The 26,463-nt window shown below is 34.2% G+C and overlaps 2 protein-coding genes across 3 annotated transcripts in view; one reads left to right on the top strand and one right to left on the bottom strand.

Moving 5' to 3' along the window:
• LOC111707916 (huntingtin) overlaps positions 1–26,463 on the top strand; it is a 44,669-nt gene extending 18,206 nt beyond the window's left edge. Inside the window, exons 30-46 of the mRNA XM_023481137.1 lie at positions 624–729; positions 9,409–9,490; positions 10,594–10,712; positions 11,140–11,261; positions 12,020–12,224; positions 12,724–12,830; positions 13,067–13,184; positions 13,577–14,598; positions 14,661–14,838; positions 15,753–15,942; positions 17,112–17,227; positions 17,803–20,043; positions 20,874–21,005; positions 21,526–21,608; positions 22,915–22,963; positions 23,773–23,890; positions 25,753–26,463. Coding sequence (XP_023336905.1) covers positions 624–729; positions 9,409–9,490; positions 10,594–10,712; positions 11,140–11,261; positions 12,020–12,224; positions 12,724–12,830; positions 13,067–13,184; positions 13,577–14,598; positions 14,661–14,838; positions 15,753–15,942; positions 17,112–17,227; positions 17,803–20,043; positions 20,874–21,005; positions 21,526–21,608; positions 22,915–22,963; positions 23,773–23,890; positions 25,753–25,859 — 5,095 coding nt within the window. The 3' untranslated portion in view covers positions 25,860–26,463. The remainder of the gene's footprint in view (positions 1–623; positions 730–9,408; positions 9,491–10,593; positions 10,713–11,139; positions 11,262–12,019; positions 12,225–12,723; positions 12,831–13,066; positions 13,185–13,576; positions 14,599–14,660; positions 14,839–15,752; positions 15,943–17,111; positions 17,228–17,802; positions 20,044–20,873; positions 21,006–21,525; positions 21,609–22,914; positions 22,964–23,772; positions 23,891–25,752) is intronic.
• LOC111708135 (peroxisomal N(1)-acetyl-spermine/spermidine oxidase) lies at positions 736–7,931 on the bottom strand. 2 transcript variants are annotated; one of them, XM_023481449.1, is made up of 17 exons: positions 7,799–7,931; positions 7,048–7,137; positions 6,057–6,184; positions 5,893–5,974; positions 5,507–5,539; positions 5,338–5,423; positions 4,828–4,903; positions 4,401–4,453; positions 3,990–4,119; positions 3,689–3,756; positions 3,231–3,321; positions 2,692–2,805; positions 2,402–2,461; positions 1,776–1,885; positions 1,282–1,399; positions 993–1,107; positions 736–893 (listed from the first exon to the last, which is right to left on the bottom strand). In XM_023481449.1, the coding sequence occupies exons 1-17, from the start codon at positions 7,850–7,852 to the stop codon at positions 850–852; spliced, it is 1,452 nt and encodes a 483-aa protein (XP_023337217.1). In that variant the 5' UTR covers positions 7,853–7,931; the 3' UTR covers positions 736–849. The 2 variants fall into 2 exon arrangements, with proteins under 2 accessions (XP_023337217.1, XP_023337296.1); XM_023481528.1 differs by lacking the exons at positions 7,048–7,137; positions 7,799–7,931 and adding an exon at positions 6,759–6,836.

Below are 26,463 nucleotides of genomic sequence, written 5' to 3'. Positions count from 1 at the left end.
CACCAATCTTACTGCTCAAAATATCCAATTCGAAATGTCCTATCAAAAGTAACAAGTTTTTGTCAGAAAATTTTTTGTTCTAGTTGTGGTTTTTGGACAACATTTTCTATTTGTAATCAATCCTTAATTCCGAAAATTGGAATTTTCTTTGTGTTCAGGAAAATTGTTCTATTGTTCTGTAATATTAAAAATAACGCTTAATTTTTTAAAATTCTGTAATCATAGAGTTATTCCTTGAACATAGTTTAAAGGGAATGTAGGCATAATAACAAGTGAACCCACATTTTAAAAAAAGTACATGCCCGATTCACAACGGTACCCTTGAAACCTTTTTTTGATCAATAATGTGGAAGATATAGATAACTACGTTTCTACGTTTGAAAGGTGTTATATTATGTCAATTTCTCCATGGTTTTCCTGCAGTAGAAAAGCGCGAGTCACTTTTTAGAGAAACCACAATTAAAAATAATCAGTTTTTAAACATGGATATAAAATTCATTCAACGCTTTAAAGGGTGCCATTGTTAATTGGGAATTTCCATCTTTCTTTGAAATTACGTTTCCAGTCCCTTAAAATGACGTATTTTGCCTAAAGAAATACGAAATGAAATGTAGAATTTAAAGGAGTGCTGCAGATAAAAACTCTTTGGCTTCCTTTATCCGACTGTTTGAGCCGATGGTGATCAAAGCATTGAAACATTACACAGTTTCTTGTGATATATACACTCAGGTAGGATATTTTTTAAGTGTTTTTTTATTTTAAAGTATGAATAATTTCTACTTTGTCTAATCTGATACATATGTTATTTGTTTAATTGAGAAAAAACACAATCTTGATATTTACATTAACTTATTTTTTCATAAACTCTGCAATTTTGTCCGCTTGCTCGATCCCTAAAAATGATATTAGAAACTACTTTTATCTCCAATTGTGTGAATGAGGACCAAGTTAATGAATGTTGTCTTTTTTAAATTATAATATTTTTAAAATACCTGAAAGCCGTGCACCGTGCATGAATGACCAGTATTGAGGATGTACATGTTCTCCAGCTAGCAGTAGTCTGGGTACTGTAGGAGAGGGTAGAGGAGTTGATAGCTCTTTATAGTCCTGTAGAATAGGATCTCAATTAATATTTCATGGCAAAATCTAACATTTTTCAACAACAATTTTGCTGTGAAAGATGAACTCATGCCAATTTTATATTTTTCCATGAGTAAATATCTTAATTTGCTCATTTTTCTCTATGGTATCTTAAAATAAGATCTCAAGTTCTTTACAGACCTGATGAGTTGAGTAGATAGATGGATAGCTCCAGGTTCCTAGTGCATAGGGATCTGCTAGCCAGGGGTGTCTTCGAACCTTGTTGGGAAGAGATAGTGCAGGGTCCCCAGTAAACCGTCTGATAAAATAAACATTCTTGAATTGACTTGCGCATTGCTACTGAAGAAAAGAATTTATCACCTTTGAACCTAAAAACGACAATATCTTCCACACTAACCACAAAAAGATTTCAATGATACCGTTGTGAATCGGTCAATTAGCATCTTTGCATTAAGGGTCTCTTGAAATTTGCTTATGGAGATAATTTAACTACATCTCTGGGATACTGATATCAAATTAAACCTATGCAAAAGTGGTTTAACTAGTCTTTCCTATGTCACCTACTATTATGGCGACCAGTGTTTAAAAATGAACTCAATGGCAAAGAAAAAAAAAAGGAAGTTAAAGTATGTTAAGAGATGTTAAGAGTTCTATAAAAATAAGAGATTATAAACCTGAGTAGTTTTCCAGCTTGTTCAAGTATTTCTTTGTCTCCCAGTTTGTCTACATACTCTGCAGCACTACCTACTACCCACATTATAAGAGTATCATTAGTACCCTCAACCTGAAATTTAAGATCAACAATAACCTCTGATCTAGAAATAGGATATATTTAGCTACTTTAAAGTTACTCTCCATGCAAAGATGACAATGCCTGTTCACAACTGTACCTTTGAAACCTTAATCTGATCAATATTGTGGAAGATACAGTCATTTTTCTGGTTTGAAAAGGTTTTTTTTTTGATAATTTCTGCATTGTTTCTGAAGCAAGAAATGGTTCAAGTTACTTCTGTAGTGAAAAACAATAAATGTTTATCTAATTTATACTTGATCAGACAACGCTTTCAACGTAGTGATGTGAATTGGACACACCACACTTTCAATGGATGTTCATTAAAAAGAAAGGTCACAGTTCCTTTAATGATAGGGCGTCGGGACATAATTTAACAAGAATGAGAAGTTGCAGTTCAGAATTTTATACTTTTTGTATTTAACAATAGCTATTAAGAAAAAGGATTTATAATAAAAAAAATGCGCTTTTGGTTTCAATCTAAGTAGACTAATAATTAAGGAAACTTACCTCATCAAATCCATTCACGGTTTTGAACCATTCCTCGGGTAAATTAGCACCATCAATATCCTAAAAGTTTATAGAATAAGATAAAACGTACTTTTTTAGCGTTGGCTTTAACGAAGAGTCAACAAATATTGAAAATATATTTGGTATTTTTAATCTAACAAAATTGTCATTTGTTGTTTAAAAAAATTAGCAGAAAAACAGCTGAGTTCCAAATGGGCACCAAACTGCAGCCATTACGGCGGAAAAGACGACTTATCTGTCACATTATTTCATTTTTAAACCTGACTCACCTTCTTTGTCCAGACGAAATTTATGTTTCCTTCTCCTTCATTCCAGAATGGTTTATCAAACTCAAGGAATATTTTGCTGATCCTTCCTCCTCGCATATTCTCTATTCCTCTCTTCTAAAGAGAGAAGATGAAACTTATTCTGACAAATTATTTTATATTATGGAATTATTAAAAGGGACTAATAACGTAACTTTAAGTGACAGCACTCCATCCATTTATAGCATGTCCGATTTACAACGGTATCCTTCAAACCCTTGTCTGAGTTGATTGACTTATGGAGTTATCCCTCTTTTTCTATCTTAAATTTTTTATTTTCAATTAAGGATTTAGAGAAGTGTAACTTGCGAATTTATTTAGAGAGAGAATGAAATTGAAGGAATTCAACACTTGTGTAGAAATACGACGATATCTTCCTTTTTCTTACTCAGATAAAGGTTTAAGGGGTCTAATTGTGAATAATACATCACAGTATAAATGGAGGGTCCCCTAAAATTGCATCTAAAGGCCCCTAGAAGCATAAAATGAAATGAGGATTCTACCTTCTTATCATCTAATTGAGGAGAAAACAAATCTTGCGTTTGCAAAACTCCAATTGGGACTGTCACAATTGCATGGTCAGCATTGTAAACTCTAGAAGGAAATTATAAGATTAGATTCTAGATTATTTTAATTACTTTTTTCATTTGATGAAAATACATGCCATAGAACATAGACAGGACATTTCAGGACATTAGAGAGGACATTTCAGAGACAGGACATTTCACAGACAGGACAGTTTATAGACCGGACAGTTCATAGACTGCAGGACAGTTCATATACAGGGAATGTTGTAAACAGGAATTTTCATAAGTAGGACATTTATAGACAGGACATTTCATTGTCTCATATATGAAATGGTCTATCTTTGTAATGTCAGCTGTCAATGAAAGGTCCAATTCATGACTTTGTTATAAATTAAGTGTCCAACTGTTGTTTAGTTGTAAAACAAAAAAGTCACCTGTCTTTTGTCACAACTTCTACTCCCTCGGAACTCCATTTAATTTTCTCAACAGGCTTCTCGAGTTCCTAACAAGAAATTTGAGATTTATTGATGGAAATTTGTAGGTAATAATGAAAAGGGAATTAATGTAATATTATCATTTCTATGTGATGTTTCTGTAATACGATTTTCACTGATATTCAAGAGTTAGTGTAGTCATTTCAAGATTATTTATGTGGTTGTGGATGTCCCTAAAAGTCTGATTAATTTAATTTAATATGTGTTTTAAAAAATCAGTTAAATGAAGTTAATAACTCACAAAGTTGCTATCCATATCTTGAGCAAGTGCATTTATAATGCTATTGAGTCCATCAGGGACAACAACATCTTCTCCAGGTAGCTCCTCAGAGCTTCCATATAGATAAAGACTGGCTTCTTCAAGAGAATCCCTGAACATAAGGTGTCGGTTTTATCGTAACTATTTATAACACTTATTTTTTATTTATTTTTGGATAGAAACTTTTTATCGAGGTTTAAGCCTTTTTAGATTTTATTTTGTCCCGAGCTTGGATATTTCATACTTTGAATATTGTGAGATCAAATAAACTTATTTTGAAATATCAAAAGATTACACCATCAGGTGGCAAAGATATAAAGATTAGATAATTTAAGTTTGGGGCAAAGACTCAACTCCTGAACACCAAATTTAAAATGATTATTTAAAACCTACCCAAGATATCCTGCTAGCATGAGTGAAAGACTTTCAACCACCATTTCTATATCCTGAAAAAATTGCTTTTATTTTAAGAAATTAATAGTGATAATTTTCTCAAAGGTCCTTAACATTTTTAGATTATATTTTGTCCCTCGCTGAAGCTCAGAAAAAAATTAAATCTAAGAATGCTTGAATCTTTAAAATAAAGAAAAAATTTCTGTCCAAAAACTTTATTACACTGCGAACCAAAGTAACAGTTTTATAAATAGTTATTATTAATGAACATCTAAATATTTTTTTTTTAAATGTAAAAGAAAATATTATCTCATTTCTGTTTTTTAATGCGCAGAATATCAATAATAAATTTCTTTTTCTTGTCAGAAAAAAAACATTCTATAGAATTGGAAATAATTTAAGATAGCATTTGTATTTTATCAGTCACCTTCATTTCATTTCTGGAATAGTCATCCTTCTTAAGCTTTCTTATTTCTTCTTTTACACGTTTCTTGTAGAACTCTCTGGAAAAAAGGTTAAATGTAACTTCGAGAAAAAATAAATCTTTTTTACTAAATCTTGTTTCAAGATTCGGGCTTAAAAACTCGGATACAAGACGAATTGGAACTCTTGCCCTAGGGAGCCTTGAGCAATCCTTAATCAATTGGATTGGATTAGATTGGATTGGATTGGATTGGATTGGATTGGATTGGATTGGATTGGATTGGATGGGATTGGATGGGATGGGATGGGATGGGATGGGATTGGATTGGATTGGATTGGATTGGATTGGATTGGATTGGATTGGATTGGATTGGATTGGATTGGATTGGATTGGATTGGATTGGATTGGATTGGATCGGATCGGATCGATCGGATCGGATCGGATCGGATCGGATTGGATTGGATTGGATTGGATCGGATAGGATCGGATCGGATCTGATTGGATAAACTTTACCCGAGAGATTGTCCTTGAAGAGATGGTTCAGCATTTTTGAAACTAAATTCAGTTTCATCATTTATATTCTCATATATGTCCCAGGCCTGTAAACATTTAATAATTATTTTCTAGATTTAAACTAAAGAATTCAGATACTTGATTTTTATATTTTAGAATAACAACTTACTTTATTAGAGATATCACGGTCTATTATTCTCCCCTGTTGTTAATATAGTTAAGAATAGCTGGGTTTTTTTTGTCAAAATAAATCTTAATATTTCTGATCAACCAACTTTTTGGTAGAAAAAAAACAAATCAAAAAATTATATGAATGGTTGAAAAACTTTTTTTTTAAATGCAGAACTACAGATGAGTTTTACTCCTCTTTTATCGATGGATAAAGCAGTGATTTCACAACTACCCACCTTGGATATCAAGATCAATTGGTAAAGATTAGCGGTACTCCACACAAAGGTTTTGATTCATTAATTCTTAAGGAAAATAAAATGTTCAGGGAGGGTCATACAAATTTAAAAACTGTTAAATTTGTGATGTCTCAAGTTCTATATAATCCTGAGAGGTGTAGAAGTATCCAGTTGGGTAATCATCCTCTTGGTCATCCCCTACACGCTTTACTTTAGATCCAAGAAGTTTCCTGTCAAAATATTGCATCTTGTTATCAAGAGCAGTAAATTCAATATTAAATTTTGATGTTTGAAATCAAATCAAATCATTACTTTGTCGATGCATAGTTGAAGAGGGGATTGCCTGGACAGCCTCCATGTATCCATTGAGCTCCCAGCTCCAGCTTTCCATCCGTAAATATCCGTCCTCCAATACGGTTCTTAGCTTCCAACAAAATAGTCTAAAATGGTGTTAAAATATATTTAGTGTTTGTTAGCGGTGTTATTTTTTACTTTTCTGTAACTATAAAGGTTTAAGCATAGTTTAACTAAATATCCTAGCTTCATTTTTAAATCCTTAAGTGAATAATTACTACATAGAATTTAGCAGTGGATCTATTTAATACCATTTATACTTTTAAACCCTCTACTTCTGTAGTGTCCACTGCTCAATTTTGATTAAATTCTTTTTAAGCCCAACTCTAAAAAATACTGCTAAAATGGCCAACCTTGATTTCATGCTTCTTGAACCTAAACTAATATTGAAAAATATACTTCTGACATGTTCAACCTTGATTCCATGCTCCTTGAACCTAAACTAGTGTTGAAAAATATACTCCTGACATGTCCAACCTTGAATCTATGCTCCTTGAGCCTAACTGCTCCTGAAAGATATACTCCTGAAATGTTCAACCTTGATTCCATGCTCCTTGAACCTAACTGTTGTTGAAAGATATACACCTGACATGTCCAACATTGATTCTATGCAAATTAAGCCTAACTGATGCTGAAAGATATACTCCTGACATGTCCAACCTTGATTCCATGCTCCTTGAACCTAACTGCTGCTGAAAGATAAACTCCTGACATGTTCAACCTTGAATCTATTCTCCTTGAGCCTCACTTCTCCTGAAATGTTCAACCTTGATTCCATGCTCCTTGAACCTAACTGCTGCTGAAAGATATACTCATGACATGTCCAACCTTGATTCCATGCTCCTTGAACCTAACTGCTGCTGAAAGATAAACTCCTGACATGTTCAACCTTGATTCTATGCTCATTTAACCTAATGCTACTGAAAGATATACTCCTGACATGTCCAACCTTGATTCCATGCTCCTTGAGCCTGACTGCTGCTGAAAGACCAGCTATTCCACCACCAACTATTATCACATCTGCATCCTTCATACTCATCTATAAAATACATGGGAAAATATCTTAAAAAATTCTGACCCAAAATAACTTTTATTTTTTCAAATAAAATTATTTTTATTACTTTTTCTTATTATTCCAGCAAAAATAGATTTTTAAGGAGAGAGACAAAATATTTAGAACTTAGATAGTGTTCGATGATGTTTGATTTGAATTAGGATGTTCGAAATCGAATATTGATTTTTTTAAAGCGTGAAATTGCACCGTAATCTTTATTAAGAACTAAACCGTCCTTAGTTTGAACAAGGTTTATATCGCCGATAGAATATATTTTGTGAGATGTGTTTGATGTGTGTGATATATATACTATAAATGAGTGTGTTGCGTAGTAACAGCTGATATTGACTGATTAAAGTTGAGGATATCTTAAACAAACAAAACTTAACATGCACTAAGGCGCAACTTTATACTTTATAGGGTGGATAAAAGGGGGGGGGGAGATACTGTCCTAAACCTGTGAATTAAAACTTCAAGATTGTGAGACATACCTCTGATTGACCCCTTCTTCTTTATTTTAGTTGCGCCTAGGACTGGATTTATTACTACTTTTTTATCGTTTGTGAAGGACGCAGAGCCTAGATGTGCCCCGGCCCAATTAACTGGGATTATATATCATTTACGAGTATATAATCATAAAACTCACCACTTTTCTTGTTAAAATGTTGACAAAATGTAATATTTGCAACAATTTTATCATTTTACTGCTGCTGAACTGAGCACCTGTTTAAACAGACTGAAGTACGTTTAACTAATACAAATTATCCACTCTGCCACTACAATATGTTTTAAAGAATCCCTGCCCTACTCGCCCTACCGGAACCTACTCTACTTAATGAATGTTATAAACCCCTCAGCTTTTATTGTCCTTCGGTCGCGGTGCAGTGTGTCTTAAATCAATATTTACCTGCATTAAGTACAGAGTGTTTAAAGTATATTATTATTTCATATCTATATAATAAAGAAGCTCTTCGCTCATCATATATATAGCTAGCCAAATGGCTGGACCAAATTGGCTGATTTTTTTACAGCTACGATAATTGCATAATTTTTAAAAGAGACGAGAGATATATTTTATTGTGCTTAAATGTAGCGGGGGGGGGGGGATTTATTAAAGTTACTTATTTTTGGCTTTTCGCTTTTGAGGGTATTGAAGGTAAATAAATGGAGTCTTTGTCACACAATCGATTTTTAAGTCCCTATATCTTTGCAAACCAATTTCCCAGACCTTTCATAGATACTATTATGTATAGATTTTGTTAGATCAAATAATTTGAAATATTAAAAGTTTTCACAATCAGGTTGCAAAGATTAGGGAATTAAAAGTTTGAGTTTGTGACAAAGACTCAACTGCTTTTGTCAAGAGAAACTGTAGCAAAGTTTAATCCTCTCTACTAATCTGCAAAAGTAAATACGTTAATTCCTTCCAGATTATTTTTATAAAAATTATTGTGTACTTTATCATTCTTCCTCATATAATCGTTAATTTCATAATGAACGTGCTATAAAGTAATCACCATGATATAAAGTAATCATCGTTCTATAAAGTAATCATCGTTCTATAAAGTAATCATCATGATATAAAGCAACCATCGTTCTATAAAGTAACCATCGTGCTATAAAGTTAAATTAGTTGTAATTATAGCACGTGTGCTTTAAAGTTTTGATTGGTTCTCGGGTTTTCTCAAAAAAATTTAGGACATTTCCAAAATATTTTGTTTCAATTGAATGAAAATACAATTTTAAAAAAAACTTTATTTAGACTTCTGCTTTGTTTCAAAGCTTATTTGATCTATAAATAGCCATTGAAAAAAGATAAGTGCACAAACGTTTCATAAAATTACCTATAACACTATTATTTTGGTACGACGTACTATGAAGTTTTTAGACTTAAATTTTCTCTATATCTCGAAGGATCTCGTCTTTTTAGATTATATTTTGTCCCTCGCTAGAGCTCGGGACAAAATTAAATATGAAAAGGCTTAAACCTTCTCGAAAAAGAGAGAATTTCTGTCCAAAAACTTTATAACACTGTGAACCTAAATAACTGTTATAAATAGTTAATACAAAAGGATTGCATGTAAAAGCATTACATTTATTGAGAATAAATTTTTAAAACAAAATCAAATCTTTAATGAAGATGTTCATTGTTCATAATAATTAGAAAAAACTGTCAAATAAGTATAAAATGGTTAGCACAAATCCTCCTCAGAGAATACTTGTCTGGCATGTGAATATATTTTTGTAATATTTTAGATTGAAGTATTGAAGTTGTTGATTCAATTGGTTCGACTGCGTGTAAATTACTGCTTGCTGGATTCAGACCAAATATTTACAGGTAAAGAGGGGAATATCTTTTTTATTTTTTTTTCATATTTTTAGTAAACATGGATTTTAATTCAAATTTAGACATCTCCAATCCCACACATCCTTGGACTGATGATCAAAATATGTTTATCGAAATATTTATAACCTGAACTGACAGTCTGTAACTTTGGTTGAGATTGCTTTATCTACCTGGTTTAAAGTTTTAAAGTGATAAGTTGTGATTGCTGATAGTTTTGTAGAGATAGTATTGATGAATTGTGATTGCCAATAGGTTTGTAGGATTGTGATTTCTAGTAGGGTTTCAGAATTGTGATTTCAAATAGAATTGTAGAATTGTGATTGCTAATAGGATTGGAAAATTATAGGATTGTAGAATTGTGATTATAACAGGATTGTAGGATTGTGATTACTAATAGGATTGCAGAATTGTGATTGCTAATTGGATTGCAGAATTGTTATTGCAAATAAGATTGCAGAATTGTTATTGCAAATAAGATTGCAGAATTGTGATTTTAATAGGATTATAGGATTCTAATTGCTAATAGGTTTGCAGAATTGTGATTGCTAATAGGATTGTAGAATTGTTAATAGTTATAAGTTTTCAGAATTGCGAATGCTAATAGGATTATAGAATTGTGATTTCTTAGAGAATCGCAGAATTTTGATTTCCTTAAGGATTGCAGAATTGTGATTTCTAATAGAATAGTAGAATTGTGTTTGATAATAGGTTTGCAGAATTGTGATTTTTAATAGAATTGTAGAATTGTGATTGCTAATAGGATTGCAGAATTGTGATTTTCAATAGAATTGTAGAATTGTGGTTGCTAATAGGATTGCAGAATTGTGATTTTCAATAGAATTGTAGAATTGTGGTTGCTAATAGGATTGCAGAAATGTGATTGCTAGGAGGGTTGTAGAATTGTGTTTTCTGAGAAAAGATTTCAGAAGTAAACTTGTTGATGGATTTCTAAGTTTCCTACCTACGCTAATTATTTATATCTTAGGTCTTGCTTTAGGTCGTCTTTCATAAACGTGGGATTTATTTTTTAGAAATTAAATTGGAAAAATCTCGAGTTCCAAAATCCCAAACCTGTTATACTGTTTATTTATTAGGTTTTGTTTTGAAACAGCTTGAGAATATCGAGGAGAATCAGCTGAATAATGCGGAGAATATTATCCCTGTTATATTTGAGTTCCTCACCCTACTCTCCTATGAGAGCTATCATTCCAAGGCATTATTCTCTACTATTTGAAAAGGGACTGTTAACGTTATTTTAATTGATCTTCTCAAAGTGCAATAAACAACATCTGTACCTTTTTCTTAAATACACAAGTTGTCGATCTTTTGATGAAGCTCTTCTATATTCTTGAATCAAAAGAAAATTTGAATTTTTTGCTAAAAATAAAATCCACATAAAGATTTGACGAAATTATAAATCTGTAAAATGTAGAACTAAGAAGACTGAAAAACAGTTAATTAAAAAGTTCAGAAGAAAAATTTTTTAATTAAAGAAAAAGGAGAATGTTTTCTTATGAAAGGGATTTTTATTAAAAGTTTTAAAAAGAAATAAGATAAAACACTCTAATCCGAATTTGATGCACCCCGGCCGTTAATGGCATCCTTGTCTGAATATTTTCTAGAGAATATTGTTACCCAAGGTTATAATCGATGTTCCTAAGATTCTCCAGCTGTGTGAAGGATTATCAGCTGGGGATCAGCGTAGTGCCGCGTACACTGTTGCTGCGCTTCATGTGGTGGCTACAGATCTATTCACCACCAGGTAATACAAGGAGTACGTTTAAGAGGCCTGTTAGTGTAATTTTACGTGACCCTCAATGCAAAAATGGCAATTAGTGTTTTAAAATGGTAATCTTAAAACCTCTTAAAAGCTCTTAAAACCTCTTAAAACCTTTATCTGATCAATAAAATACGCTTAAAGTCATTATAAACATGAACATTTTTTTAGATTATTTTCAATATACAATTGTTCCATATGAAATACAAATTTTTTTTTATAAAATACAAATTTTTCTCAGTTCTAAGATACGAATTTTTTCAGTTTTAAGATACAAAACTTTTCAGTTTTAAGATACAAATTTTCTTAGTTTTAAGATACAAATTTTCTCAGTTTTAAGATACAAATTTTAAGATACAAATCTCAGTTTTAAGATACAAATTTTCTCAGTTTTAAGATACAAATTTTTCTCAGTTTTAAGATACAAATTTTCTCAGTTTTAAGATACAAATTTTTCTCAGTTTTAAGATACAAATTTTTCCGTTTTAAGATACAAATTTTCCTCAGTGATCAAGTTTGATTTGTTGCTGATTATTTGTATATTTGTATATTATTGTAAACATCGAAGTTAATAAGTTCACGTTTTTTATTTTTGATTAAATACTTTTAAGCAGGACTTATTGTTTAGGTCTAGTACAGGAGATGGTGAGTTGGATACTCAGCGTGAAGTTATTATCAGTATGCTGCTCCGCTATATTTCTCATCCTACCGTTAAATCAACTATACCAGGACTTATTGTTTAGGTCTAGTACAGGTGATGGTGAGTTGGATACTCAGCGTGAAGTTATTATCAGTATGCTGCTCCGCTATATTTCTCATCCTACCGTTATATCAACTATAGCTAGTATACTCACGTGGATACGAGGAGAGGCGGGGGGAGAAGAGAAATCTAGGAAATTATCCAGACAAATACTTGATGTTCTTCTACCACAACTATGTGGTCACCAGGTATGTCTAGAATCTAGATACTTGATGTTCTACCACAACTGTGTGGTCACCAGGTATGTCTAGAATCTAGATACTTGATGTTCTACCACAACTCTGTGGTCACCAGGTATATCTAGATACTTGATGTTCTACCACAACTTTGTGGTCACCAGGTTTATCTAGATACTTGATGTTCTTCTACCACAACTCTGTGGTCACCAGCTTATAAGAATAAATATATAAACTAAAAAAATAATGATAATGATGAAATAAATAATAAATGATGATAAGAATTTTAATAATAAATGTTTTGATAAATTGAACATTCCACTGAAAAAGTATGGGGCAGAGCCACATATGAAGATGTCGACTTTGGAAGGGTGGGAGGTTGTGCACCCCATGGGTGGGAGGTTGTGCACCCCTGGGTGGGAGGGTGTGCCCCCCTCTTGCTTCTTCCTTAAAACCGTAATGCATGAAAGTACAAATCTCACGTAATATATTTGTAAGTTATTTGGTTTAGATTCAATTAAGTCATCAAAACCACGTGGTAGGGTTGTTGAAACTTCTAAAATCTCTTTGCCCGGGCTCATTAAGACCTTGTGATGCAGTGGTGTCATCTTTACTAAGGTTAGTGGATTGTTAAACAAAAGAAGTAAAATAGACTAATAGACCCGGGGGAGGGGAGGGGGGGTACTAATCTTCTATTAATTCTTACAAATCTTATTTTCCCCTTTAAAAAAAAAATCAATAGGTATCAAAGAAATTATGCTTTTACGCTTGGTATCCAAAAAAATTCTGGAATATTAAATCAAAGAAAATTTGCAAATTATTTAAACTTAAAAAAAAAATTATATTTTTCTCAGTTGCTCTGTTGATTTGAACAATTTAACCGAAATCCATTCCTGGCTCGCGTTCACCATCACCAGCTTGGTCATCATCTTCCAGTTGAGCCCCGAGGAGGCCATCTTGGGCAGGCTGCAGGTCAACACAATCAAAACTTTAATACCTCTATTCCAACCTTTTTTCTTTGCTTTGTTGAATGTACCCAATTTACACGAAATGATATCTTTACAGAAATTGATTTTAAAAATTATAGTTTTTTTGCAACATTAATTTTTTTGTGAATTTTATTAAATTGCATTTGAAATGCGATGTTTAATCTATGTTTACAAAACCAAAACATTCATAAATTAACGTTTTTCATCTAATTGTTCGAACTTTAAAAGTTCTTTAGTTCTCACAGAAACAGCAACTGTGCAGTGTACACAGACCCAACTCACATCAGACTTTAAAATTTCATAATCAAGCTAAAAAAAAATATTAGCTATAAAATGCACCACTGTATTTATAATCAATAGTTGCGTGTAATGTAGGAGCTTGGAATAATGTTGGGAAGTGGAACTGGATCCAGTATTCTAGACTCTAGTATGGAGAGTAGCTGTAGCTCTACTGATCCCTTGAGACAGGGTCCTGGATCCCCCCCGGAGTTTACCCTTGTCACATTCCTCTTCCATTGTGTTGGAGCAGCAACATCCAAACTTCATCACATGGTGTTCTCCACTATACCTCAGGATAAACCTGGACAAAGGTTTCTGGAGTGGGAGCTCAAGGAGATCCTTCTTATTGTCATGTATATTCTTCAATCTGGGAACTGTTCAAGGATTGCCAAAGCTGGGATTCATCTTGCTAAGAACTGTCCTCCTGGAGCTTTACATAATATAGATTTAATCACAGATATGATACTTCAGCTCTCAAACTCCAATCCAACCATTGTAACTCAATGGTTGTACATCATGATACTTCTAGACCGTTCTCCCATCCCAATCTGGGCCAAGGCCTTGAACTCCGGCACTGGAGTATTTAATTCTATAATTGCTGGAACTGAAACCTCCGAACCCTCCTCAGTTCTAAATCTTGAAATTGTGAGAAGATCATCTCTAGCTGTTGTTTCCAACCAACTCATTGAGAACACTCATGACGGAGAGCTTTTGGCCTGGTTTCTCTCCTCACAAATCCGCGAAATAGTTCAATACGCCAACGAGCCGCAAATCCACGAACTCCTGTCTGTAATCCACAGACAAGCTCCATCCTCCGGTCTCTTCCTAGAATCCATCTCAGCCCGCTGGGACATCATGAAGAGCTCCCATTTTATGAAGTGTACCCTAGACTGCCTTGCAAATACTCATAAAGCACACACTGGTCGGGTACTCAATCTCCTGGTCAATAAGTACCTTGTACATCCGTCCCTAGCACTGTCTAAACGAGCTAATGTCGAGGCCTGTAAAAGGGTGGAAATTCTTCTTCAAGAATCAGAGGTCTTTGTTCTTGAACAGCTTCCACAATCAGAGCTTTCAAAAATCTTGGAGCTACTTTCAAAGAAAAAGCTGCTTGTTAGGTAATTTTTTTACTTAATTTGACTAAAAATTACAATTTACATTTTTTTGATATTTTAAAAAGGTTTGCACGCTTGATCGGGTTATTTAATCGTCTCTCCGTCTCCTTCTATGAGCTGTCTCCGGTGGATTTCGGAGACGGACGGAAGTTCCATCCTGGATCCATATCCAACGTGGAGCTTGATAATACTTGGTTTCTCAACCAGGTTAAACGATACTGCTGCTCCATATCACAACCTAAGGAACAAGACAAATTATCAAAATAGTTTTTTTTCATTTATTTTCCAAACTTTTTATTCGGCGGCTTGAGGGTTAATTCAGAAATAGTTAATTTTAAACACAAGTTTTATTTCAAGTTGAAAAAATATTCTCTAGAAATGAATTTTTCGTTGTATACTGTTGATACTTTTTGGTCTAACGATTCCATTACGGTTTTACGTTAAAATTTTTAAAGATGTTTAATTAAGTAGAAGAAACACTTAAAATCAATGGTTCGGAAATAAGTTTATCAAAATATGAATATAGCAAAGCAATATCTACCTGAAATATAATATTAAAGTTTATCATTTTAAAGTAAAAATCTCTGTATGTGTGCACTGTGTATGTCCATTGTCCAATAATAACTCATGAATCCCTTTTTCTTATTTAACTCAAATTTTGATTAAGAAACTCGGAAGACCCATGGGAAATAAGTTTTAAAAAATTTTATTTCAATTTACGACAAAAAAAAACATAAAAAGGAACAGAGCTAATTGTTAATAGTTAGATTAGTAAGAAATGAAGTTTGAAAATTATCAAGAATCGTATTTATTACCCTCTCCCTTTCTTCCTTTGCGAACATAAATATGAACAATGATATTAAAGTTTAGCCATATATATTAAGTAGTAGTCTCTGTTTGTTTGTATTTTCTATCATAACTCAAGAACCCCTTGACTGATTTGCCTCAAATTTTGATTGGGGAACTCGGAAGAACCACGGAATGGTTTTAGCTTAGCTTAGTTTTGAGATTCTAAGTTTAGTTGGATGACTTTTAAGGGGAAAAATAGCTAAGCGCTGGTAAACCCTATGAGTACCCATGGTTTCTGAAACTAGTTAAGAATAAAATCAACCCTATAAACTTCAAATAAATGATAAAATTTGCTTTGTTGTTACCAGGAGTGCGCTAAGCTTCTCTCTAACCTTGGATTCGGAGATATAATGCTGGTGCTGACCGCTAAAGATTTTAATATCCGTATACTAGACGAGTGCTTAGTTCAGGGGATAACATTACCAGACGGTAGAGCTCCTAGTATGGATAGTTTAGATAGACTTCCGGGACTACTCAGCGATCCAGATAGATCTCCAGGTATTAATAGATACAGATAATAATCTGAGTGAGATCGCTAGTTTTATATTGCAAATATTATTTATATTGTCGGACATAAAATCTCCAGGAACCGATTTATATAATTGTGAGAATTCGTTGAACGACGTAGAGACGGTTAAACCATGTATATCTTATAACTGGTTCAACCTCAAGTTTTTAAATGTTGAACTATCCTAGTGAGTTCACTTTTTACCAATAAGAATAAGAATAAGAAGAAAAATCTGAAAAAACTCCCGAAATGGAATCCCCAGATCTATTTCCCCCTTCAGTTCCACACGGCCCCTAGCCAGCAGACTGCACCCTACACAATCTAGAGGGCCAAGTAGGTACCACCAACTAACCCATTGGACATTTTTGTAAAAGAAGGAGAGGTGAAAAGTAGATGAAAGGTCTGACACCAGTATGAACCATCTCTCTAAGATGGTTGACTACGATATTTGCGGCTCTTTGATTGGCTGGAATTGTTGGCGAATTTATTTGCATGAGCTTACTTCATATTAGGGTTGTTAAAAATCTAGAACTTTCAATCAGTAATTCAGGATTTGAGCCAGTGTGCATTTGTGAATTAGTTTGTTTACAGCAACCCACAACGTTCACGCTCTTGCGCAACGTTCTATTAAGATTTGGTCAATTAAGCTGTTTAAACTGAATCTAGAAATAAGTTGGTGTAGTCCTAAAATGGGTCAAAGACTACAAAAAAGAATAAGACAAAGGCATTACTTCTTAAAGCCAACCTGGTCTTTAAAATGTATGCATAAATTGCATAGCTGAACTTTAGTGAGATAAGTTACAGACAGATCTTAAATCCCTTTTAAACTAAAACATTAGAAACTTAATATCTGTTGAACAAAATAAAAAGAAGACTATTGAACAATGATAAAGGGATTTAGTCTTTGCCAGAAGCTCTGATTTTCTAATACCTTTATCTGTGCAACCCAACGTGTTTACAGGATCAGGTTGCAGAGATATAGAGATTAGAAAGTTTCACATATTCAGATTTACGTTAGTTTGGATACAAGATATAACATATTCAGGTTTAGGTGAGGTTGGATACAAGATATCACATATTCAGGTTTACGTGAGGTTGGATACAAGATATCACAAATTCAGGTTTAGGTGAGGTTGGATACAAGATATCACATATTCAGGTTTACGTGAGGTTGGATACCAGATAAAGGAAGGCCCCCCCTTGTTCCGCGCTGCCAGCCAAGTTCTCCTCCAGCACATCAAGAACCTTGTAGAGCTTCTTCCTAGACCTTCACAGGTTAGTTGAGATATTTTGTGTGGGGCTTTACATGGCCCCTTGGATGGCTTGTGACCTCTCGGGACTTTAAAAAGGCTACCTTTTGAAATTTCACCAAAATTATAAATATAAAAAAAACTTTTTTAATTTTCTGCAGTAGAATTGCAATGTCAATTGACTGAAAGGAAATGGGGAAAAGATGCACAAATGTAAATATTGTAAAGTGTTATATATATATATTTGTATATTTAATATTTTAAATTCAAAAGCAAAACAACCATGTTCAATTAATAATAACACACTAAACTATGCAAGTGTGCCATAAAAGTTAAAACCTGGCCAGCAAAGGGTCGCCACGGTACATGCCGCGCGTCAATAAGATCGGCGCCTGGGGTTGGGCCGGGTAGAACTCGAATGGACTCTATTCCACCATGAAATTGGCTAGCAATGCATTTTTATTAATTAAGAATGAGACTTCAGAAACAACAGAGCGGTGTACGGCTATTTTTAGTCTTTTGCATAGGAAAAGAATTCCGTAAGAAATACAAGGATAAAATATCCTGCCCCTGACTATATTGAATTGTATTGTATTTTAGGTGTATAGACCTCAGAACTGGTGGCAAGTGTCTGGCCAGGAATCAAGATACAGTCACAAATTAGACGATTTCTTCTCAAGAACAGACGGACGAAACCTTCTTATCCAGCTTCTACCAGCTTTCTCCAAACTGTTGCTGACCTACCCCCGGCTTCCGGGAAGACGACCTACTTTACCTCCCCACGCAGTACTGGAGATGGCCAGGTTTGGTATATTAGCTCTGGAGCTGGTAAAATGGATCCTGGTCGGGAGAAGAGAGGATATACCCGGGAAGGAACACATTTTAGATTCATGTCTTCAAGTTGCTAGTCTCACCTTCTCCAATCCTCATCTGACCAGCGCGCTCTCGCTTCCTGCACATAATGCATTGGTCAGCTCTGCTGTGTTATCTATTACTGATTATATCCTTGTATCAGTCCCTGGGTTTACTCTGCCTGAGTATCCCTATGAAAAGATTTCTAATCTGATTATTCTGCCAAGTCCTCCAAGTATCCTGGTATCTGGAACCTGCCTAGCCAAGCTTCTTATGGTTTACGAACAGAATCAAAATATTTTAAATCTGTCGGAAGATGTATTTACCATTATTGTTGGATTATCCCGACTCACTCAGTTCTCTAGTCTAACCCGAGCTCCGCCCCTTGCATTTAGTCTGGGTTGGAGCCCTGACCTGGGGTTGGATCAGGGTATCCATATATCTAGTATTCCCGCTTACCTTCTCCAGGAGAAGGAGGTTCTGCATCAACTTGTTTGGAGATTGAATACTTTAGGATGGAGCAGTAGAGCACAGTTTGAAGAAACATGGATGTCTCTTCTGTCCGTGTTAAATGTATCCAATGATGATCTGAGTAATGAAGAAATTTCAGCATTATCCCAGAGCACAGCTCTGGTAGTAAATGCTTTATCATCCCTTTTGGTAACTACTTTAGCTTTACCTGTAGCAGGTATACCTGGAGCACAGCTTCTTCACCATCCTAGAGACACTCCAAACCCTTTCCTGCTCTCAGGTCGAGGCCAACAGTTGACAGCTATTCAGAATATTATCCATCAGCGTCTTGATGACGCTGCAACCAGGATTGGGCTTCCAGTTGATAGTTCGGTCAATCTAGAGAGAACTTATAGTTTAACTGGTGAGCATAGAACCAGCTACAGTCCTGTACCCAGAACCAGGTACGGAGCAGGACAGGTTAGCTTGAGCTACATGTCAACATGTATGGCCTACCATGAGGAAGGATCAGATGACCGGCAATCCATCACCTCCTCCGCTCTTCCACTCTTCCTCTTAATCCGCGAGGAGAATCTAGCAGCTGCAGGGTTAGATACTAATTCTTGTATTCATTTTATCATTGATCTCTTCTCACAGTGGCTTGCCTTTGGGGGACAGGACACTCCTTTGACTGTTCTAACTGCTGCTGTGAGATCTATTATTATGGTATCTGATATATTTACCCAGTCAAACCAATTCAACTGGATGCTCAGTACACTGAGCGAGCTACAGAAGGTACATCCTGGTGAGGATGAAATTATGTCAAGTAACCTCTGCCTAGGACTGTGTAAAGCTGTGGCTGTTCTTGGAACATCAGATACCGAGCTCATGGAGAGGTTAAAGAAGAGTATTGAATCCTGTCTTAGATCTCAATATATATTTGCTAGAACAGCAGCTCTGCATGGTTCCCTCTACCTGCTGCAGAGTGATCTAGGAGCGGAGCTTCAACCAATCCTAGGAATTGTAACAGAGCATATTAAAGGTTTTCTCTTGGTTGGTAGAACTGAACTAGGAGTGGATGAGAATACTTTGGTGATGTGGAGTACACTATTCTTCATCCTGGAGAACTTCTCATCTGAGATCCAGGACACAGAACTAGAGAACAATCTGACCCAGCTTTGTCTGGCAACCTCCAGCCAAGCTGACCTGCCCCGACCTCTCTACACCTGTCTACTGACAGGCCTGGAGCGTTTGGTTGTAGCTGGTCGTATCAAAGGTCGCCAGCTGGATCAACTCGTAAAAATCGCCACAGATCTAATGACAGAGTGGGCGCCAGTTAGCGTGATACCCGCCGTTCAGTTGTTCCTAGCGGCGATGTACGCCAGTCATCCTCCGTCTAGTGAGTACAGTGGTCAGCCAGCTCCTCTCACAGATCCTGAACAGCTGATGCAGATGATGGAACAGATGTCGATACTGTTTGATTGTGTAAGGCGGGCTGGTCCTCCTCAAGCTGAACTACTCTCAGAGATACTTCCACAGGTTGGTTACNTTATTTTAAGAACAGATCATTATTTTAATTTCACGTTTTGTAGAAATCGTTAATAGTGTCTAGCTAGAGTACGACACTATTTAATTTTATTTTTTCTGTAAATATTTACCAACAACTTTGTGTTTGTGTATACCTTCCCATAGCATATTCGATTTGATCCAACCTTTAATACTTTAACATTTTACATTTGTCATAAATTATTAATTCTTGTAAACTTTCTGGTATTTCCCAATAAAATGGATTTTAGCGAGTTTAGTAATTTATGCATTAACCAACATGATATGGGACACCTTGTACAATGTACAATGCACATTCCTATTTAAAAAGCTGTTTTTTTGTTGGAAAGCAACAGTTTCATTGAATACCGCTTAAAAGAAAACTTATTTATGCAAGACGCAGATCCAGATCTTTACAAAGGAAAGTCATTTATTCTTGGAAAAATTAGAATCTATGGAAATTTTAACCCCCTTTATATTTTTATATACCCCTGAAAACTTTTCATTTTTCCACCAGGAGCTTACTTTTCATGATTTTCTATGAGTAAATGTCATCATTTCATTCAATTTTGTCAGGGGGGGGGGGGGTATTTTATTTTTTATTACTATCATTATCAACCAAAGTCATTGCATTTTTTTGGTATTTTCATTGTCATTTTTCAACAATTATTAAGTAAGGTTTTAAAAATCAATCTGTATATAAGCTGTATATCTGTATACATTTTATTGTTATTTTTATAGATTTTACTATTATTATTCTTATGGTTGGATTTCAGATCTTTACTCGTATATCTCGTATTTTATTGTTCTTATTATTATTCTAGGTTTTGATTGATTTCTTCCCAGCAAGTGATGTGGTGAACCGTGTAATATCGGAGTTTATATCTCCCGGTCAACCTCATCCTGCTCTACTAGCTGGGGTACTCAGACAGATATTTAGAGCAGCTGTATCTCAGGTATTGTATTGTATTGTATTGTATTGTATTGTATTGTATTGTATCGTAATGTGTTGTGTTGTATTGTATTGTATTGTATTGTATTGTGTTGTGTTGTGTTGTGTTGTTGTATTGTATTGTATTTTATTGTATTGTATTGTATTGTATTGTATTGTATTTTATTGTATTGTATTGTATTGTGTTGTAATGTGTTGTAATGTGTTGCGTTGTATTGTATTGTATTGTATTGTATTGTATGTATTTTATGGCTAATTTTAAGTCACAGTCCTGAGTTCTACGGAATGATGGTTGATTTATTGTCTTTTTTGTTTTTTCGTCACTTTTCATCGTACGTTGCAAGTAAAAGAAAAATTCGCGGATTTTTCAAATTAAATTTGTGTATTTTTTAATAATTTGTTTCAGGTCAACATTTGAAAAAATGTACTTTTACCTTTTATTTTTTCAAATTAAACAATGTAATGTAAATACAGCATTTTACTGTTTCCGCGTTAAATAAAGAATTTGTTGAATTATATTTTAGAACCAGCAGAGTATGCTGACAGAATGGGTTCTGGTTTCTCTACCTAACTTTACAAGACGTGCTCCTCTCTCCCACTCCATCTGGTCAGTTTAGACTTTTGTCAAGTTTCAGAAATTCAGATTTTAATACTTTGGATATTGTTAATTTTTTATTTTATTATAAGTGGAACTTCTATTTATGTGTAACTGCATAGTGTATACTGTACAGTGTACTTATTAAAGTAGTTCTGTGCTGAGTACTGACGACTGTAAAGATTTTAAACATTCTATTATTTACATTGTTCCCTGGATCAGCTTTTAAACAAAAATTGCCAAATCAATTAGTAAATCAGCAAATGACTGAACTTGTTACAGTTGAACAGATTTATTAAATTCTAGACCGTATCCCTCGGTGGTAAACCTGTATATTTATAATCATGCATCGGTACTGGATAATGAACTTGGGAACTAAACTGTTTAACAATTCGAACTTTACAAAGTCTGGTTTTCCGATTTTTGGGTAAATAAGGTGACATCAACTTTTGTATTGCATGAAAAAAATTATAATTTATATTAATAATTTAAATCTACGTCTGCACAAACGTTACCGCGTATTTTTTTTTTTGGGGGGGGAGGGTTGTACTTTTGGAGGAGCGGAAGGTTTTAATATAAAATGAAGCAAAGATAAAACTATGTGATTTCGTTATCAGTATTATAATCAGAACACAAAATACATGTGAATACTGTACTGTAAACATTCTCTTTTTTAGTTAAGTTTTAGTTTAGCTTAAAGCGCCTTTCTAAGTGACCCTACTTGCAAAGATGGCAATCCCGATTTACAACGGTACCCTTAAATGCGTTGTCTGTCCAATTATAAATTAGATATCCATGTTTTAGTTTATTTTTATTTGTAGTTTCTTTGTTAAAGTGACTTGCGCATTTCTTGCTTGTACGATGCAATAAAGAAAGTCAAAGAAATAAACACTTAGAGTCAGAAAAACGACGTTATCTTTTTTGATCAGATTAAGGTTTGCTATCTCTGCGTGGAGTTTCACTTAAAATCACGTGTACAGTCCATTAAAGTACAGGGTGTCTCGCATTATATTGAATTGTGCATAGCTCTAAATTTCATTTTTCGGAACAAAACATCTTTAAGATTGGATCATTTTTAAATTGTATTTTCGATACGTAATTTAAAGCTTGTCGAGATAATTAAATATAGCTCTGTATTGCTGAACAACTTTAACGAACTTTTTAAAACTTTTTTAAACTTCATGATATGGAGATGACATCCTGTACATTAATAATCGTATTTACGGTTAGTCTTGACGAAGGCTCAGCCCTGACTTCTACTGAATGATGGTTGATTCTGTTTGTTTGTTTGTATGTTTGCATATTTTTATATTTTCAGGTGTTTATCATGCTTTTTCCTTGCTGCTTCCACAAACCCTTGTTTACAGGTCTTTTTTCAATTCATTCATTCATTATTCTTAAACAACCCTTTTTTTCTTAAATTCTTAATTTTGTATACTGTATATTATCCTTAACTAAACCGTGTATATAGTACACTTTCCTAAACTCTAAACCTTGTATATTGTTCACTTTCCTAAACTCTAAACCGTGTATATTATTGTTAACCATTAATTTTAAAACCTCTATAAAATGTCGTCTTCAACTCGAATCTCCTGTCGGAGACAGCCAAACCAAATTTTCAGCCCGCACTTCCCTTGTTCTCCTCCGACGGAGTTTAAAATATTCTCGTTGTTGTGAAATCATTAAAGTTAAGCAAAATATTTTCACAGGAAGCATTAGTGAATTTCGTTAAATATTTGTGGTACCTTTAGGAATACCATAACAGAAAATATCAGCTGGAGGGGATTTAATCTTTCTAATTTTCTCTTGAGTTCTTGTACCAGAGACAACTGGCTTCCCTATATTTCTTCTTTTGTTTTAAACCGTGCATAATGTACAATTTCCTAAACTCTAAACCTTGTATACTATACATTTTCCTAAACTCTAAAACCTATATGTATATTGTACATTTTCCTAAACTCTAATCCGTGTCTACTGAAAACTTCTAAACCTTCTATAGTATACATTTTTCTAAACTCTAAACAATAAACATTTTCATGAGCTCTAAACTGAACACATTATCTTTATCTCTAAACATGGTACATTTTACAAAATTATAATCTGTGTAACCTTACTGCTGAAACTAAAACCTTATACTCTGTCATGTTTCCAACCTCTAAAATATGTACGTGTCTAGGCAATGTTCCCCCACCTGTTGTACAGAACAACCTCTACTGAAACCTTGAACTCGACCTCGCATGAGGACAGGAGGCTCTTCTGTTTGGCCGGAGCAGACTTCTACTTCCTGCTGACAGGTCACTTTAAAGGAAATAGAAAACACCCTCCTTAAAGGGACTGTAAGGCGTAAGAGCAAGTTCAAGTGACCCTCCATGAAAAGAGGGCAATGCCCTATTTACAACAGTACCCTTTCAACCGTTGTGTGTTCATCAAGTACAGAGTTCTCTGTGTTTAAACCGCTTGTTTCTTACAAATTCCGGTGTGCGCTGTGTACAGCATGAACTCGAAACAGCTGATACGTTACATCTTCTTTTGAACTATAAAAGTGGTTTTCAAGTAAATGTTTAGTTTCTGTCACTTCTAGATTGTATCTCTGAGATGTATTACAGCTTGCATACACAGTGTTTAACAATTTAAAGCGTTTTAGTAGTTTAATAATGATATGTCTAACATCCTTGATCAGTCAAAGGTTTGGGTACTATTGTGAATCGGGGAAGTCCCTCTTTAAATAAAAAGTCGCTTGAAATTACGCTTACAGTCCCTTTAGATAAAAAATTGCTAGATATTAAGCTTACGGTCCCTTTCATCCAACCCAATTTTAGGGGGCTACTTTTAAAAATGATGTCCGTTTAAAAATCTTAATACCAAGCAAAAGCAATGGCTCTAATTTTTTTTGTTGCCTCGTACTTTTTGTTACCAAGTTTAAGCAACCGCCATTTCTATATCTGTTTTATAGTACCATCGAGAGGCATTGTTGTTCGGGAAAAAAACAGCATAATTATGATTGTTTGTTGGGACCTTAAATCAATTTACTATATAGATTTTTTAAAATCCAGTTTTGACAAGAAAAAATCAAATATCCATTAGGATTCATAATTTATACATAATGTTTGGCCTTCCCTGGGGTAATATGCACATTAAAATTCATATAATTTCTTGTATTGAAGTTTTATTAAAAAGTAGACTACTGGATAGATCGGGTTTAGAAACGAATTATATTGTAGAAGTTGTAATTAAAAGACGCAAGCATGAAAAGGATCTACAGGGCGTCCCAAAAAAACGACCTTTAAGCAGGGAGCAAGGAATAGAAGGGAGAGACAACTGACGCGGTTCGCCCTACCATATGATTATAAATGCTTTGCAGACGGTACTCCATTTTATATCGAGCTGTTTGGTTTCTTTAGTAGGGCCCCAAAGGAAAAATATGTATTGGCTCAATTTTCTTTGACCAGTTTCGCCAATACATATTTTTCCTGTGGGGCCCTACTAAAGAAACCAAACAGCTCGATATAAAATTTTATATCGAGCTGTTTGGTAGGGCGAACCGCGTCAGTTGTCTCTCTATTCCTTGCTCCCTGCCTTTAAGACATTGTAGCACTACTTATGGTTCAATTTTTCAAAAGTGTACATTTTTGAAATCTTTGGAACATTTCCAATCGATTGATATCAATGAGAGGTATATAGCACTAAAATAAAGGAAGTATTGACCGTTTGAAGTTTGGCATTTTGGTCAAAATGACAAACTTCAAACGGTCAATACTTTTTGTACACATTTTTGAAAAATTTTTGGGACACCCTGTTCTTTTCTTCATAATAATTCTTTCTAAAACTTTTGTCAAATCTTACTATCTCCGTTGCGGACATAGATTTTTACGATCAGCTCCATTTCCGAAAGTTTTAAAGTTTTGAATTAAATATTCATTAAAAGTATTTAATTCCCTGCTTATCCAGAGGTCAAAATTTATGTTCCCCTTTCCCTTGGCGGATTAAATTAAGTCGTTATATTATTTCTTAACTTTGATTAGAACTTGTGTAGTGTGAATCTCGGGATGAAGCATTGAATCGGTCATTGTCATCTTTGCATGAAGATTAGAGAGTCACTTCAAAGTATACTTACAGTCCCTTTAATCAATCTTTGTTCAATGTTTATTTTGTTCAGATAAGAGACAGAAGGATAAATTCATCCAGACATTTCAATCCGCAGCCGAACCTGGAAACCCTTATTCAGAACTCCTGGCTACTGTTGAGACAAGGCAGGAAAATTAAACGGGCTAATTTTTTTTTAATAAAAAAAAATAATGTGCTCTTGTGAAAAGGGAATATATATTATTATACAAGGGCGTCTTTTTACCCCCACTCTCCCCCCCAACGCCCTCTTGGAAAAATATATAGCTCTTGGCACACCTCCCCGCCCCCCCTCCACTGTACGCCCCAAAATATAAGACAGATGAGGTATTTATGTTGAATTAATGTTAATATTTAAATCTGTTTAAATTAATGGCTTGCTCGGAAAAAAGAAAATTACATTTTCTAAAGAAAGAATTATAAAATCTGAGATATTATATATAATAAACGTAATATGTTCTACATGATATATTTTACAATTTCTCTTAATATTACTAATCAAATCATAATAAATGTCGGTTCACATTGCAAAAATGAATTTAACTCCGTTATATCGACATGAAATTGTATAGATTGAATACAAGTTAACAGAATGTATGTTGATACTTATTTAAAATATTCTTCAACACTCGGTAGGCTTATGCACGTACATATTGTACATTTACACACTATTGCATTCCTGTAGGAACATCATTTAGTCTTTCTGTGATATATATTTAATTTTTAATAAAGATTAATGAAAGAA

The sequence above is a fragment of the Eurytemora carolleeae genome, unplaced genomic scaffold, assembly GCF_000591075.1.
Source record: "Eurytemora carolleeae unplaced genomic scaffold, Eaff_2.0 scaffold58, whole genome shotgun sequence".
In the NCBI taxonomy this organism is placed as follows: Eukaryota; Metazoa; Arthropoda; class Copepoda; order Calanoida; family Temoridae; genus Eurytemora; species Eurytemora carolleeae.
This window is presented reverse-complemented; position numbering and strand designations above follow the sequence as displayed.